This window comes from Calidris pugnax, unplaced genomic scaffold (genome assembly GCF_001431845.1).
Source record: "Calidris pugnax isolate Ruff unplaced genomic scaffold, ASM143184v1 scaffold24, whole genome shotgun sequence".
Classification (NCBI taxonomy): domain Eukaryota; kingdom Metazoa; phylum Chordata; class Aves; order Charadriiformes; family Scolopacidae; genus Calidris; species Calidris pugnax.
The window spans coordinates 33,091,289-33,106,944 of record NW_015090922.1 but is presented as its reverse complement, the minus strand read 5'-3'; the positions used below and the strand labels follow the sequence as shown (position 1 = coordinate 33,106,944).

The window sequence follows — 15,656 nt, the reverse complement described above, 5'->3', positions numbered from 1 at the left end:
CCTCCTTCCCCTTTTCCTTCTCTTTCTTTTTTCTCACCTTCTTTTTTCTCTTTCTTTCTCTCCTTCTTTTTTCTCTTTCTTTCTCTCTTTCTTTCTTCTCTTTCTTTCTCCCTCTGTTTGTCCTTCTTGCTTTCCTGTTTTCTTATATTAAAAAATTAAGACAAATTTATGAATCAACTTGTATTATTTTAGATGGCATTTGGTGGTACAGTTCTAAACTGAGATTTTTCCTTCAGATCTTATCATCCCCAAATAGATCGCCTACTCACTTCATGTTTGTTTGTTTAAACTACGTCTCTTGGTATTGTAGCAGCTCAGCACAACTTTCCATATGCTGCCATTCAGTTCCCACAAGAGTTAACTCCCAGGCTTTCAGCTAGATGACTTGCCAGTTACTGAGTGATGCCATTTGAAGCACAGCCTCAGACGATGAGCCTGGGGCCCTTTGCTTGGCATGCCTCAGACGTTTGGAGCAATGGGAGAACTGCACACTTCTTTTTGAGGGAGTCATGCTCAGAGCCACTATTTGCTCCCCCTCTTACCAAAGGCAAATGGTTGGTGAAGGCAACCTGCAGCTCCTTCAGGGAACATCTGCAACTTCAGGGAAATCTGAACAGACCATGGATGTATCTGGAAGGAGAAGATTCTTTTCATTCTCATCTCTGAATGCTCTCACGTGGGAATGACCTTAGTAAGTCCAGAACTTTTTCCTCTTTGTTTTACTCTCCAGAGAGAAATACTCCATTTATACAGACATATAAATCAAGAACTTTCTGGAGTCTTTCACACTTTGAGTCTTTCTTTCATACTTGAGTCTTTTCATTCTTTTTTTCCTTTCCTATTTGTTTTAGCCCTTGAAGCAGATAGATAGCTTCTCCTCTCCTTTTCTCCTGTGAAGTTTTACTGCACTTCCAGCAGCACAGTGTTGGAGCACCTTCCCTCTGCAGTTTTGCAGAACGCTGCTTTTGGGAGGCTTGCCACTCGTTCTGGTCACTGCGTTTACTTGTTGCACTCACACTCACTTCTCTACCACATTTCCAGCTTATGTTGTTTGCTCCCTCTGACTGAGTCTCAGACTGTAGCACGGTCAACGTGCAGGTGGGATCATCATTAACATTTTTGTGCAGGTTTAAATGCCAGCAAGCCCTGAGGTTTCCTGGGTTGTTTACTGAATGCTCTTTTTCACACTGTGATATCCCGTCTTAAGAAGCTGTTTTGAACCTGGGAAACACAGGGCTTATGAGAGAAAATTTATAACGGGTGAATGGCTCATTGCAAAAGTTGCCGCAGTAAAACTTCTTGATCTTGATTTGATGTTCTTAACTGCTTGAGCATATGGATAAATTCTCACTATGGTATGTCAAAGAACAAGGCTGCTTATGGATGAACCAAGTCAGCTGGGCAAGCTTATTGCCAGCTGTTAGTCCCTGTTAACATCAGTAAATCAGCAAGGGTCCTGAATGTGACTGTATCACCACAGGGGCAGCCGGGAGGCTTACAGGGAAGGGGGCATGAAATATTAGCAGCTAATGCTGCTAATTCTCTCTTATGAGGTAAAAGGAGACATACAAACAGAGAACTTGTTCTGTAACTCAGCAAAGCAACAGTTAAAACCATTATAACAATGGCAGGGAACCCGAACAGCTACTTTTCCTTGTGATGGGTTGGATTTGTAATGTTTGCAGGATATTTGCAGTTGTGCTAAATGTTCCAAGTGTGTAAACAACGTTAAATTATGTTATGATATTTTAAATGACACTTAAAGCTGGTAAAAAAATTACTGTCTCACACAGTGGCATTTCACCTTCCCTCCATCTCTGTACTTGGAGGTAATACAATGCTGAGTAACTGCGTATTATTTTTACTTACTTAATTAAAGTATTTCCTGGAAAAGTGACACTGGTACCATTTTTTTTAAAAACAAAAACTTATGAGCCAAATTCACCTGAAATACATTTGTTAAACTTAAAAATTAATGTCATTAGCTTCAACAGGAGCCAAATAGACCTGTCTGGGGACAATCTAGGACCCTAAAAAGAACCACCAATGCTATCTGTGACCACTATATCATGAAACTTTGCAATGTGATGGGGACATTGCTTGTCCAAAAGCTCTTTGAGGGCATCTTTTTAGCTGTGGTTTAGCACTCATATGCTGAACCCCACAGAGATGAAAGCTCAGGATTTCTGCTGGCAGCTCTAGAAATTTCTGGACTCAGCAATCTTTATCATTGCCAAGAGTAGTTACAGCTGGGCTTCAGCTAGCATCAGTATATCAAAGCTGGTTTTCCTTTTGCTAAAGCTTTCAGATATGACCAGAAATTGAGGGTCCACAAAACAGAAAGAAAAGGGGGAGGGGAGGAGCACACAATGCTCACAGTATATTTTTATACATATTTACAGAAGGAAGAGCTGTGCTATCCAAACTTGAGCTTTCCCCATGGATGAGTCAAACATAACGTTTCATCCCAGCGAAGGCACAGAGAACATCTCAATGCACAGAAACATTTCTACACAGGAAAGGGTCTGGGAGATATTGACCCCACTTTGGGTAATTATGATCATCTCCTTCCTGGGTTTTTGTGAAAATGGAATTGTCCTCTGGTGCCTCTGCTTCCAGATCAAAAGAAACCCATTCACTGCGTACATCACACACCTGTCCATTGCTGACATCTCCTTACTGCTTTGTACATTTATTCTATCGATTGAGTACATTGCTGGTTTTGGATTCGCATATGGTTTTTACTATTATATAACCACCACCCTGTCCATTATCTTCCTTCTTGGATATAATACTGGTCTCTATCTCCTGACAGCCATCAGTATTGAGAGGTGTCTGTCTATTGTTTACCCCATCTGGTACCGATGCCGCCGGTCACAGCACCAATCGGCAATTGTGTGTGCAATTTTGTGGACTCTGTCTTTTCTGATGACAGTAGCCGAATACTTAGCGTGCAAAGACGATTCAACGAAGGAACAATTCGACGATGGCAACCATTGCCAAGCACTGCTCATCTTCACGTGGATCCTGACTTTCATGATCTTCATTCCTCTAATGATTCTGTCCAGCCTGATCTTGGTTATCAGGATTCATCGTAACTCCCTGAGACCTCATTCGTCAAAGCTCTACATCATCATCGTGGCCACAGTCATTGTCTTCCTCATCTTTGCCATGCCTATGAGGCTGCTGTATCTTCTGAATTACCACCACTGGTCGTCTTTGCTCAGCCAGCAGAACCACGTCACCGTTGTTCTCTCCACCGTTAACAGTAGCATCAACCCCCTTGTTTACTTCTTCGTAGGAAGCAGCAAGAATAAGAGGTTCAAGGAGAGCCTCAAAGTGGTTCTCAGCAGAGCACTCGCTGATGGGTTGCGGCCGAGAAGCCAGGAAGTTGGCATGAGTTTGGATATAGCTGAAACAATTTTCTAAAGCTTAGGGGGGGAAACTCTAGGGGCAAATAATTGGACTTGGAAGGTTTAATAAACCACTGCAAAACTAAAAGTACTTTTCTTCCATAGAACGTAAAAAGCAGTGGTGAAATGGTACTGTTATCTTTGGTGGTTGAGCAATGGAAAAATATGGACTAGAATAAAGATAACTTTTATTTGTATTTTCTTAATTATTCAAACACATGCTACATCCTGATGTGACTATGTCAGTCAAAGATACCACAGTGGAAAAGAGACAGGCCAACAGAGAATATAAAAAAAGGACATAGAAATATGTTATAAATAGTGTGACATTTATACAAGCACTGAGCACCCATAAATGCTATTGAAGTCATCAGGGCCTGTGTGTATTTGCATTTTTGAAAGTCAAAGCCACTAAATGCAGGATTCACGTTACATACTGGGATTTAGTTTCAACTGTTTCCAGCTTGTTTAATTGCGCAAAAGAGCTGCTCCCTGGGGAAAACAGAGGAAGAAATCCACGTATGAGAGTAAGACCCCATACACAGAATCATAGAATTATAGAGTGGTCTCAGTTGGAAGGGACCTTAAAGATTACTTAGTTCCAACCCCCCTGCTACGGGCAGGGACACCATCCACTAGACCAGGTTGCTCACAGCATACTCACAAACATACGGCGTAGGTTTGTTGTAGCAAGACATTTAAGTATATATTAAATGGTCCAGTGCCTCTGTGGTTAAGGGGCTATTTCAGAATCTGTTTTCAAAGTATATGTTGTGTAATTTTCAGTGACATCAGCATTTCTCTGGCTCCTTGGATAATTTGGTACCTGACATACAGGAGTAGCTGGCAACATAGGGATGTTGTCAACTCACAGAGGGCTTTTGCCCTAATTATGAAGGGTGCGGCTGGCTTATCCCCGAAATGTCAGTGTTCCTGTAGGTTTAGTTATTCAAGGATTCTATGAGAAAGTCAGTCCCAACGCTTGCTGTCCCAGCCACCTACTCAATATTTAGCTGTTCTCTGGGGAATATATATTCCCTGTGTGGTTGTATATTGTTTTAGAACAATCAGATTTGGATAAATAGAATAAAAGAAAGGTCCCTCACACAATGCACAGCTGGGGCTACACCCCAGCCCCACTGTCCCAGCTGACTGCCTCCTTCTGTTGGATGCCAGGGTACCAGGGCTGGTATTTTGTGGAGTTTAATTCCCAGGGCCACTAGCCCAACTACAGCCAAACTGCAGAGGAAGACAACACCAAGAAGGGTGTAGGGCTAGGCCAGAATTATCACACAGGGTGGGCCTGGGCACTTTCAAAGAGACGTCTGGGAGATGCATTTGGTCCTGGCCCCCACGGAGCTCCAAATTCAGCAGGAACTGAGACGTCCTGCCACAGGCAGAAGCAGCATCATCAGCTTCCCGCCAAGTTTCCATTGGCACACTTAATAGCTAACTGGGGAAAGAAAAATACAACCTACCCCTTCTTTGTTGAAAGATTGCCAGTCCTGGAATAAGGAAGATGGTAGGTTAAGACTGAGGATTGGATGGGAATTCACATAGAGGAGAGATCTCAGAAGGACAAATATTCCTTTTATGCATGTGCCCCTTTCTCCTTACATTAAAGTGTGGCAGCGTGTCAGTGCAGAAAAGACTCAGGAAAAGGAAGAGGTTACCCTTAGATCTTCCTAATTCCCTCACTCCATCGAAACCTTTATCTATGACAGCCCCTCTCCTTGTCCCAATTTTTGTCTTTGAAACTCCAGTCCCAGGCGAGTCACGTCTACTGATTCTGGTGGTAGATGAGTGCAGTCTGATCCTCTCTTAGAGCAGTGATCTGCTGTACTGTTGGAACCACAAACCAGCAGAGCAGCTCCCCGTTGCAGATGGTGAGTGTAGGATACATCAAGCCGGTCTGTGGACAGGGTCAGGGGGAAGGAGTGTGTGTGATGTCCACGTACATGTGGCATGTTTCTGCAGGCACCTGCTGGGGACTGGGGGACTGTCAGGGAATTGGTCAAGACTGATAAATGCCATAAATGTGAATTCTATGGTAGATCTAGCCTGGAAAAAACCCCACTCTTCTCCAAAACCATTCCCTACCCTTATCTCAAGTCCCTTTACAATAATCACATGGAGAACCAGAAAGAGGGGCAATGTTGCAGGAAGCATGCTCAAAACATGCTTCCACTGTAACCACGCATGTAACCCACTGCTCTAAAAGTGATTCAGGCGAGGCTGGGGATATTATTTACAGTGCTTAAACATATCCAGATTATTATGACAGGTTTGGGCTAAGGATCACGATGCAGGCAGCCAGGGCAGTAGCTCTGAAGAGGCAATAACGTGCAGCAGGGTAATTTGGATACTCGTGAGCTGAACAGGTGCTCCAGGACTTACAGCTTCTTACCCCTTCTCACCTGTGTCTGGCCATGCCCTCAAATGTTTCAGAATTTGGACAACTGTCCAAGGATCAGTTCACAGACCAGACAAAATTAACATTCAACATGAGATGAATATTCAAAAGGATGAATAAGAACGAACAGCTAGCAGTTGAAAAATGATTAATATTTCCCAGTCCACAGATAAAAATATCTTAGGGATGTTCTTTATCACAGTGCCTGATGACTCTTCTCTGTACAGACAGGCTGCAGTACAAGGGGAACTGATAAGCACAGTATTCCATGATTTAAAAAAAAAGAAAACAAACAGGGAAAATGTGACATTGTATTTGTTGCACAACAAGAATGTGATTCTCCACTAGCTTACATTTTTAAAAAGGATTTGCATCTGTGGCAGAAGATGAAATAACCCTGTGTGGATCAGGGGGTGTTAACAAACACTTTGCAGTGATGCATAACAGGAAGGATTATCTTGTGGGTAAAGTACCAACCATGGAGTTTAGAGATGTGGATTATATTTTAATGCAGTCTTGGCATCTAATTTTTCTGTCCCTCCCTTTCCTGCCTATAAAATGAGGACTATATTACTTTGTTTCCAGTGTTGTGCCTTGACATTTACACTGTAGATGCTTCAGAATAGAAGCTAACTCTTGGTTATCTCTTGTAATGTCCAGGGCGATAAGGACTCAATTTTTCTGTGCAGTCAAGCCAAGGAACTGTTCGTGGAAGAAATGCCTAGTACAGTGCTTACTTCATTAAAAATCTCTTTACCACACTTCTGTTCTACTTGAAATTCAACAAGGGCAAATACAGGGTCCTGCATGTGGGTCAGGGCAATCCTAAGCACAAAAAGAGGCTGGGCAGAGAATGGTTTGAGAGCAGCCCTGCCAAGAAGGACGTGAGGTTGTTGGTTGTTGAGAAGCTCAACATGAGCTGCCAATGTGTGCTCACAGCCCAGAAAGCCAATATCATCCTGGGCTGCATCAAAAGAAGCGTGGCCAGTAGGTCAAAGGAGGTTGTTCTGCCCCTCTACTCTGCTCTGGTAAGACCCCACCTGGAGTAATGTGTCCAGCTTTGGGGCCCTCAGCATAAGAAGGACATGGACCTGTTGGGCAAGTCCAGAGGAGGGCCATAAAGATGATCAGAGTGCTGGAGCACTTCTCCTCTGAAGAACAGGCTGAGAGAGTTGGGGTTGCTCAGCCTGGAGAAGAGAAGACTCTGGGGAGACCTTATAGCAGCCTTCCAGTACCTGAAGGGGGTTACAGGAGAGATGGGGAGGGACTCTTTATCAGAGAGTGGAGCAATAGGTTGAGGGGTAACAGTTTAAACTGAAGGAGGGGAGATTTAGATTAGATATTAGGAAGAAATTGTTTACTGTGAGGGTGGAGAGACAGTGGAACAGAGAAGTTGTGGATGCCCTATCCCTGGAAGTGTTCAAGACCAGGCTGGACGGGGCTTTGAGCAGCCTGGTCTGGTGGGAGGTGTCCCTGCCCATGGCAGGGGAGCCGGAATTAGATAATCTTATAAGGTCTCTTCCAACTATATGGTTATAGTGATGGTTATGGCTCTGTGATTCTATGATACTAATGAGTGCTGTAGGATATAAACATGTGGTCAGAAATGCAGAGAGGGCAATCACCTCCTTCAGCACTGCACAGAGTTTTTTGCTGTTGTAGCTTCCCCCTGGGTGGAGAGGGTGACATGGGGAAGGTTGCTGTAAGAGTTCAGGTCCAAAATGATGCAATGAGTTTCTGCAGCAGCTTTCCTCTATAACTCTTAGATTTTGTGACTGATCCTTGTGCTAGCAAGGGCAGAAGTGTGAAGAAGAACAGACTGCCCCGTTTATGTCTAGCCTGGAGCTTAGCCTGGGAAATCCTCTACGGGACGCTGAAATACTTCCCAGTTGTACTGGTTGCTGACGTAGAACAAAGCCTCCCCTTGCTCCCTTTCCTAGTGTGAGCACAATCTACAAGTGCACAGCATTTCCTGGTATCATGCCTGGGGTCTCTTTCTGCAGGGAGGACAAGGAGGGACAGTTCCTCCAAAAGATCCTAGATAGATCTCCAGCAAGGTCCCAGGTAATTTCATCCTCTGGGAGCCTGTGATGCTTGTCTCTCTATGCACCTGGGAGAGACTCCTTCCCAAATCCTCCTGCTCCGCCAGTCTCAGGGGGAGGGTGATCCACACACTGGGTTTTGTGAGCAGAGAGGTTCAGTACAAGGGATCACATACAACTCCTTGAGTTCCCCGTATCATGGATGCCTAATGAAATGGTGCCCAGAGAGACCATTTGAATCCTTAGCTGACTTTCATCCTCTACATTTTACAGTTAATTCCCTGCAATGATTTCTTAGCTGACTTTCATCCTCTACATTCTATAGTTCTTTCCCTATGCTGACTTCTTGACCTGCAATAACCCACAGCCCTTAGCCTGTTATGGTAGACCTGGGCTGTGCACTCCAGTCCTGGTGGTGGTGCACCCCTTCCACACCCCCAGTGGGCACCAAGGTGAGACCCAGCTGAATGCCCATCTCTCCTCTCCCAGTGCTACCTGGTTTCCAGCAGAAAGAACAGCTGCTGCCTGTGGCTTTCGGTTACTCCTTTAGTTCCAGCAGTGGCATCCATGGCCTGCTGATATTGCTGTGAGGATGCTGGTCAGCAGAGGTTATTCTCAGAGGGCACCTAGGTCAAGGGAAAGCAGAAAATCGGTGTGAGCTTCTGCGTAGCTGTCGTAACATGCTGCCTGCCACGTGTGTGCTTTGCTGCTTCTCTCCCTAACTCCATGCAGAAATCATTTATTAAAATCCACTGCTCAGAGCTCCTAGCAACCTACACCTTAGACAGTTTGGCTTCCATTTGGTCTCCCAGGCGCTTATGTGATGTCCACATGGAATTATTTTGCTTTTCCAGTTGACTCCTACAAGCCTAAAAGATGAACCCCACCACATCCAAAGAAAAATATTGTAGGTCCAGAACTCCAAATTCAGAGAAGGGGTTCTGAGATGAGGTAGCCTGCGTGATTCTAATACTTCTGCCTTGCATATAATAATTCAATTTTAATTATATGGTTACAACCTTTTTTTTTTTTCCCTAACTGGAATCTTGCCTCATTAAATGCACAGACTGGACCTCTGCTGTTAAATATTTCTAGAATGCTTGCTTTAGTTATTCAGTTGTTTCGGAAATAGGGAGGGTACGAAAGGAAAGAGAGTGGATGTGGCAGTGTTCCTCTGGCCCTAAATCATATCTCCAGCAGTGGTCACAGGCAAATACCTGCAGAGGAGAAGAAACAGGGCAAACACATATCACACTTCCTTCTTGTCCTCTCCAAACCTTCGAGAGTTTTCAGCCCAGAGACTTCCCGGTCTAGAAATCTTTATATTTGGTAGCTTTCAGTGGATTTCGCTTCAACAAATACATCTGACCTCCACTGGAGGCCACACAAGTTTTTTGTGTCTGCAACACTCTGTTTCACAGCATAATTAAATGTTCCCTGAAAAATATCCTCCTGTGAGTTGTTTTGAACTGCTGCTTCGTAGATCTTTATTGCGCCTAGTTCTTGCATTGGAAAAAACATAAACAACCTGCTCTGACCAGCCTTTCTGCGCCACTTGTGATTTAACAGATCTCTGTTAACAGATATTTTTCCCTCAGCTCCCTTTGTAAAAAAACTCTCCTCAATTTTAAGGAGCTCCTTTCTTGCCATGGAGTGCAATTTTGCACAGTTTGGTTACTCCTGCGAGGATCTGGATGTGTTCTAGTGTCTACTGCCCCAGCAACGTTTTGACAATGCCATTTTGAACCAGGTCCTATATGCTACTTAGTCAAGTCAGGGCACGCTTTTCTCCTCAAGGGCCCCTGCACCAGCTGCTCCACGGAGAGTCGTCGACGACCTGAAACAGTCTCCTTGGCCCCACGCTTGAGATGACAGTCACTCTACCAGGGGGTAGCCCCCGCCTCGCATCGCTGCCCTGCGCTGCCCTCGCTTTACTGCCAACGATGCCTTCACAGCATCTTTGATCTCACTCAGTACCTTGGCTGGGCAGCCAGTCATACAGAAAACAGAAAAAAATGTATTTTTCTTATTCCAGCTGGAATTTTAGTCCGTAGGTTTGAAATCTAGACTAACATGTTAATTTGTTATAGTGATTTTTATCCTAAACTTTCTCCAGTTTGCTGTAATTATTCCACCACTAACACTTATCTTTCCTCTATAGTTTGTATGTTAGGATTTCATGGTCACCCTGAAGGATTGTCCTCAAGGGTAGGAGAACTAAATTCTTACTTGGTTTCTATCATTCTAACACCACTGAGCAAGAAGTAACATTAAACAACTAATTTTGTTTGGTGTTTTTTTTTTAGAGCCTGACACAAAGTGTCTCTGGAATAGGAGTGACTTTAAATTAAGTATTTATTTATTCCATTAAGAATTTACTTTATGAAAAATACAGGCCTTGACAATTGGTCATTATTGTAATGATTGTTGAGGTAAAGAATAAATTAAAATATTTATAGAAGCCAATATTTTTATGCATAAAGAGTCTACAAAAAGATGTAAAACTTTTAACAGCTTTGTGTAGAAGATGAACGCCCTGGTCTTACTGTTCTATCTCAGAAGAAAAAAACATTTGCTTAAATGCATTGGAGGAGGGTGTTTGTGTTCTATGTTGTCATTGGTCCATCTGGATTTATTTTTTGACTCAATGTGACGTATGTGTTTCAGATATAACTTTTTAAATATTATTTATAGGAAAAAAGTTCTCTTTATTACAAGTGAAGATTTTCAGATGAACACATGCTCTAAGCTCACTCAAGATACTCAATTACCGACTACAGCAAAGTGTAATTATTTTGGTGAAAGTAATAAATATATACAACCAGCAACTTTTGTTTTGGCTAATATTGATTTATTTTTCCCTGGGCTTGGCCTGGAAGGAACCTGTCCCTAGCCAGGGGACAGGCTGGGCCAGTCAGACCAGTGTTGGAGCAATGAGCTCTGTCTCTATTGCTAACCTTGGCATGGCTGAGGTCCTCTGTAAACATAGCTCTATTCACTAACTATTCTTTATCAGCTCTCTTTTGGTTCACTTATCTGTTAGCATACATCTTTTTGAGCACAACACTGGCCTCTTAGCAGCCTTCAGCATTGAGAAACTTTTATCTGTACTTTTCCCTGTCCGGATTTGATGTCACCTCCCAAAGCATCATTCAGCCACTGCATGTGCCATCCAGTGGTTCCCCCCTTGTTTAATCCTTGCAGCAGAAGATCTTAAGCCTACAGCACAGCTATTTGAAGCCCTTGGGCAGTCACAGCGACATCTATGCCACCCATCTCTCCTATTTCTATCCATCCTGAGTTTCCTATCATGTATTCCACTCATACTTCCCTCCAGTTTGATCTTTAGCATAAGACTTGTAAAATTCTGCAGGGATCAGAAGCCTCCTACCCTGTCTCCTCAGTGACTGCAGCCATTACATTCCCCTCTTGCTATACTTGTGAGACCACGTGCCTCCTGTAGCATTAGGGTAATAAAACACATCCAGATGGACTGAACAAGCTTTTGGTACCTCTGCCCATCACCAAACACAGTGTCAGTCTCCTCATAATTGCTTCATGTGGAGCGGCAAGAAAAAAAGATGCAGAAAATCCCTCCAAGTAGTTTTACTGAAGGCTTCAAAGACAAATTAGTGCTCGCATGTCAGAAAGCAGCAGGTCCCCCAATACCTTTTTCAGAGGACATGCTCTGAGGCTTGAGTGCACATTAGAACGCTGTGAAGATGAAAGTTAAGGCAAATAATACACAGAGAAAGCTATTTTCTTTCTTGTGTGGCACAAAACCTCCATCCTGTTTTGGGAGAGAACATACACAGTATTTCCTAAAATTACTTTATTTCAACTGCTAAGGAAATAACTGTCTGGAAATACCGCTATTTATCATTATTTAGTAAATTATTATAGTCTAATGTGAATCTTTAATTGAACCATTTATATAGTCTTGTTATTTGGCATTAATCCTGTAATGGCTTACTGGGCTTTCATATATACATTGCTATTGATAATTTTTTTTCTCTAACTTATCTCCTTCCGCAACATGTGGATATAAAACATTCAGTGAAATGTGGTATCTATTATTAAAGAAAGAGATCGTTACTTTTCTTCTAACTGAGTTTTTATGTAACCGTATTTCTTATTCTTCTACTTCAGATATCTTAAAATGTTTTACAGACAAACGTAATGGAAATAAAATGCATGTCTAGCAGACATTTAATATAGGCCTAAACATATTTATGAATGTGTCTATGAAAACAAATGTGTACACGTGGACAGAATATATAAATATATTCTAGCAAGACAGGGTGATAGAAGAATCAGCTGAATAAATTATACCACATATTTTAGTCCTCCACAAATAGAGCGTTATGCAAGAAATGTCTTGCATAGCTTCTTTCCCCTGAGAGGAATGTGAAGAAAGAAAATGTAGGTTGAGCTTTGATGCTTTAAACAAAACTGATCTGGCCATTTCTTTGCTGTGTATGAAGCTTGCTAACTTTTAAGTATGATGCTGAAGATGGCATTTTCATTTTAGTGTCCTTCAGTTTCAAAGGAAAGAAGTCACACTACACAGAGCCCAGAAAAATGAAGCAAACCAGAAATTTATCAGCTACCTTGTGGCAATCAGGATGGAACAGAAGACAACTTATTGCCATACATACTAATGAATTCAGTGAAGTAACTCCTGAATTTGAAAAAAAAAGTTGCTTATTGTCTCAGAATAAAAATACAACATGATAGACCATTAAGTCTTCCAGATGTAAAAAGTTTAATTAATTCATTTCAGCTCCACAAGCGACACCTGCACACCTGAAGGCTTTTGCTATGGCAAGTGGTCTTTATACATCTTGTACTCACTTGCACTTCACACATCAGAAGAACCATGACTGTCTTCAGACACTGTAGCTCAGTGAGCAGGACCTTTCCCCATCATCACATCCTTCTGTGCTGAGCTGCAATTTACATTGAGATAATCATATTACACGTGATGTCCCAGATGCAGGAAAGAGAAACACTTCACCTCCAGAAGTTAAGAAGTGATTGGAAAAATCTAGTTACTGCAGAGTAAAACATGATAAGATAATCACATGTGAAAAGAGGTGGTTATATATTTTGAGTATGTAGTTAATGACAACAGGTGACAGCCTGGGAGATATTGCTAACACATATAAGTCAGGAGGAGGACAGAGGGAACTGTCAGAAAATAATTCTGAAATAACAAATACATTTGGGGACCTTTTCATTTCCAAAGCCTACCTCGCAAGTGAGGGCTGTGTTTGCTACCATCACTCTTACATCCACTCATCTGACAGAAAGCTCTCTGGGAACACAGCAAGGTCAGCAAGAGCAGGTTGGCGTTGCGTGCCCCTCCGGTATCAGCACAGGTCACAGAACCAAAGGATGGTGGCTAGCTCAAAGATGGCTGTCAACAAGAGACCGCAGAGAGAAAAGCTCCTGGGAGGAGAACAGACCCAAGTATGAGGAGTGACACCGAAGTAAAAGTGCCCAGGACTGGGTAATACGGTTTAAAACACCAAAGAGTTTTTCACTCTACATTTTCTGCCTCGCTAAGGTTCTTTGAAGTTAAAACGTTTGTGAATGATAAATTTCTAGTAGGTGCTTCAAATGAAACAGGATTTGCAGAGAAATCAAGTCATATTTCTTTGACATTAAAAACTTGTGCTAGTGAAATTTCATAGGGTACCGATGAAAGTACCATTGGTTTACTCTGGAGCAAATCCACCAAGTAACCTAGGCCCTAGCTGGTGAATCAGAGACTTCTTCATTATAAAATACGGAGTTCTGACCCAAGCATAAGTAGCCAAGAGTCGTAGTCCTTGAAAGCTAGACCAAAGATGTGAAAGGAGACGGAGGAACACAGAAAAGCTACAGTAGGCTTGCAATGACTCAAGAACGGCCTTGACTAAAGCTGTCTTCTAATCTTCTAAGCCACAGTACAAAACAGTGCCCTTCTCAGCACATACACTGAGTACACCATGTAAGGACCTTCCCGACAAGGCAAAGATTTCAAGTAAAGTCAATGTGTTTAGACAAAGTTGATATTCTCTTACAGTTTCATTGAACAATATCAGCTAGATTAGGAAATGTCATTAATTATGTCTCTAACTGCATTGGAAAGCCTAATACTAGGTCTGCGAAACAAGGTCATTGGGCACTGTTTTCCTCAACAGTCTTAGTTTAAATTGCTCTAAAGCAGGATAACTCATTGTAACAAATCAGGAGGTAACTCTTATCAAGTGCTTGCCTTTGAAAAATGCTAGAGACAAAGAAACAGGGAAGAGTAGAATCATAGAAGCAGAACAGAAGAGGAAGAAAAACGAGTAGAAAGAATTAGAGAAACAGTGAAAGACTCAGCAGCAAAAAGAAGAAGAAATATTCAGAAATAGTGGCAATGGGTATAAGATTAGGAAGACTAAAGTTTAGGTGTAGTGAGCAAGAAAAATGGAAAGAGGAGAGAACCACCCAGTGAACGCTGCCCCTGTGCTTTCTGAAGAACAGCACAGCTCCATGGGAGAGCCTTATGAAGTTTTCAAGAAGTATAAAAATAATTATTTTATTATAGTGTAACTTACAGACTGTCCAAACCTCACTGGAGAGAGAATTTCCCCCGGTCAAAAGTGGAACAAGCTCTAGATTCTGAAAGAGTTTTTGTTCCTAATTATTGAGAAGACAGAGATCAGATATGAGTGTTAAAGGGAACCGAGACAACAACCGTAGAAGAGAGCTGCCCCTCGGCCAGCCAGTACTGCACAGCTGACACTGGCCACATGAAGCAAGAGCGTGAATCAGAAGAACATGAAATGATGTGACACTTGGCACCTGGAAAGCTGCAAGGAAGAATCCCAGAGGATCTATGTATTCATCACCTACTCATGACACCCTGCATACTGAAAACCATCCATAACTTGGAATTTTCAGCGTGAGTTTCAGATATTCTGGGATTTACTGTGACATAACCAGCAGTCATCGTGCTGAGCCTCTCCTGAGGAAAAGGTACGATTATGAGATTATGTTTTGAAATATTTTAACACTGTCCCATGGTATCCGGTTAGCTGAGATGCTGGTATCATTAAACATGGGTAGTAAACATTTAAATTATTATTTATAAATGATGCTCAGAATGAAACATTCCTGCCTACTTGCAAAACATAGTTTAGGATACAAAAATGACTGACACATAGCTCCTGCCAATTGCTATGCATGTAGTTAGCTTTAAACATGGCAGAAATTCCATGGATCTTGAAAGAATCATTGGATCCCTTGGATTATAAAAGTTAAGGGAAATACACAGGAAATGGAAACAGTCACAGGATTGGAATCTGCATGCTTGGCACAGGATATGAATCTGCAAACTTCTACTTTATAATTTTATTTTAAGGTATTTGTATTTACAATGTGTATTTCAGTATTTATGCAGCTCCATAGCTATCCTTGCTGTGATGCAACTTTGATTCATTGTTAGGTTGATGCATATGTGCATATGATGCATATGTATTGGTACTGCAGACGAAAGTAGAGAATTTCTGTTTTTTTCCTTTCTAGCTGGGACTGTTTTTCTGATGTTACAATTTCTTTCCTTCTTGTTAGGTAAATGTTCACATACTTTTTTCTGTGTGCAAAGAAACTGCTCTGAAGTCTCTGAGCCTTGTGCAAATATGGGGGCCTATGCATACAAAGCAGTATGCAAAATGAAGAATGTAGGTTGTATAAACATCTCCATTCTTTTGTCAGTAAATAACTTTGAATTAGCCCTTACCAGATAACTGACAT

General features: G+C 42.1%; 1 protein-coding gene across 1 annotated transcript; it reads left to right on the top strand.

The window, feature by feature from the left end:
* Positions 1-2,439: 2,439 nt before the first annotated feature.
* MAS1 (MAS1 proto-oncogene, G protein-coupled receptor) lies at positions 2,440-3,429 on the top strand. Its single transcript, XM_014950604.1, has one exon. The coding sequence runs from the start codon at positions 2,440-2,442 to the stop codon at positions 3,427-3,429; it is 990 nt and encodes a 329-aa protein (XP_014806090.1).
* Positions 3,430-15,656: the final 12,227 nt, after the last annotated feature.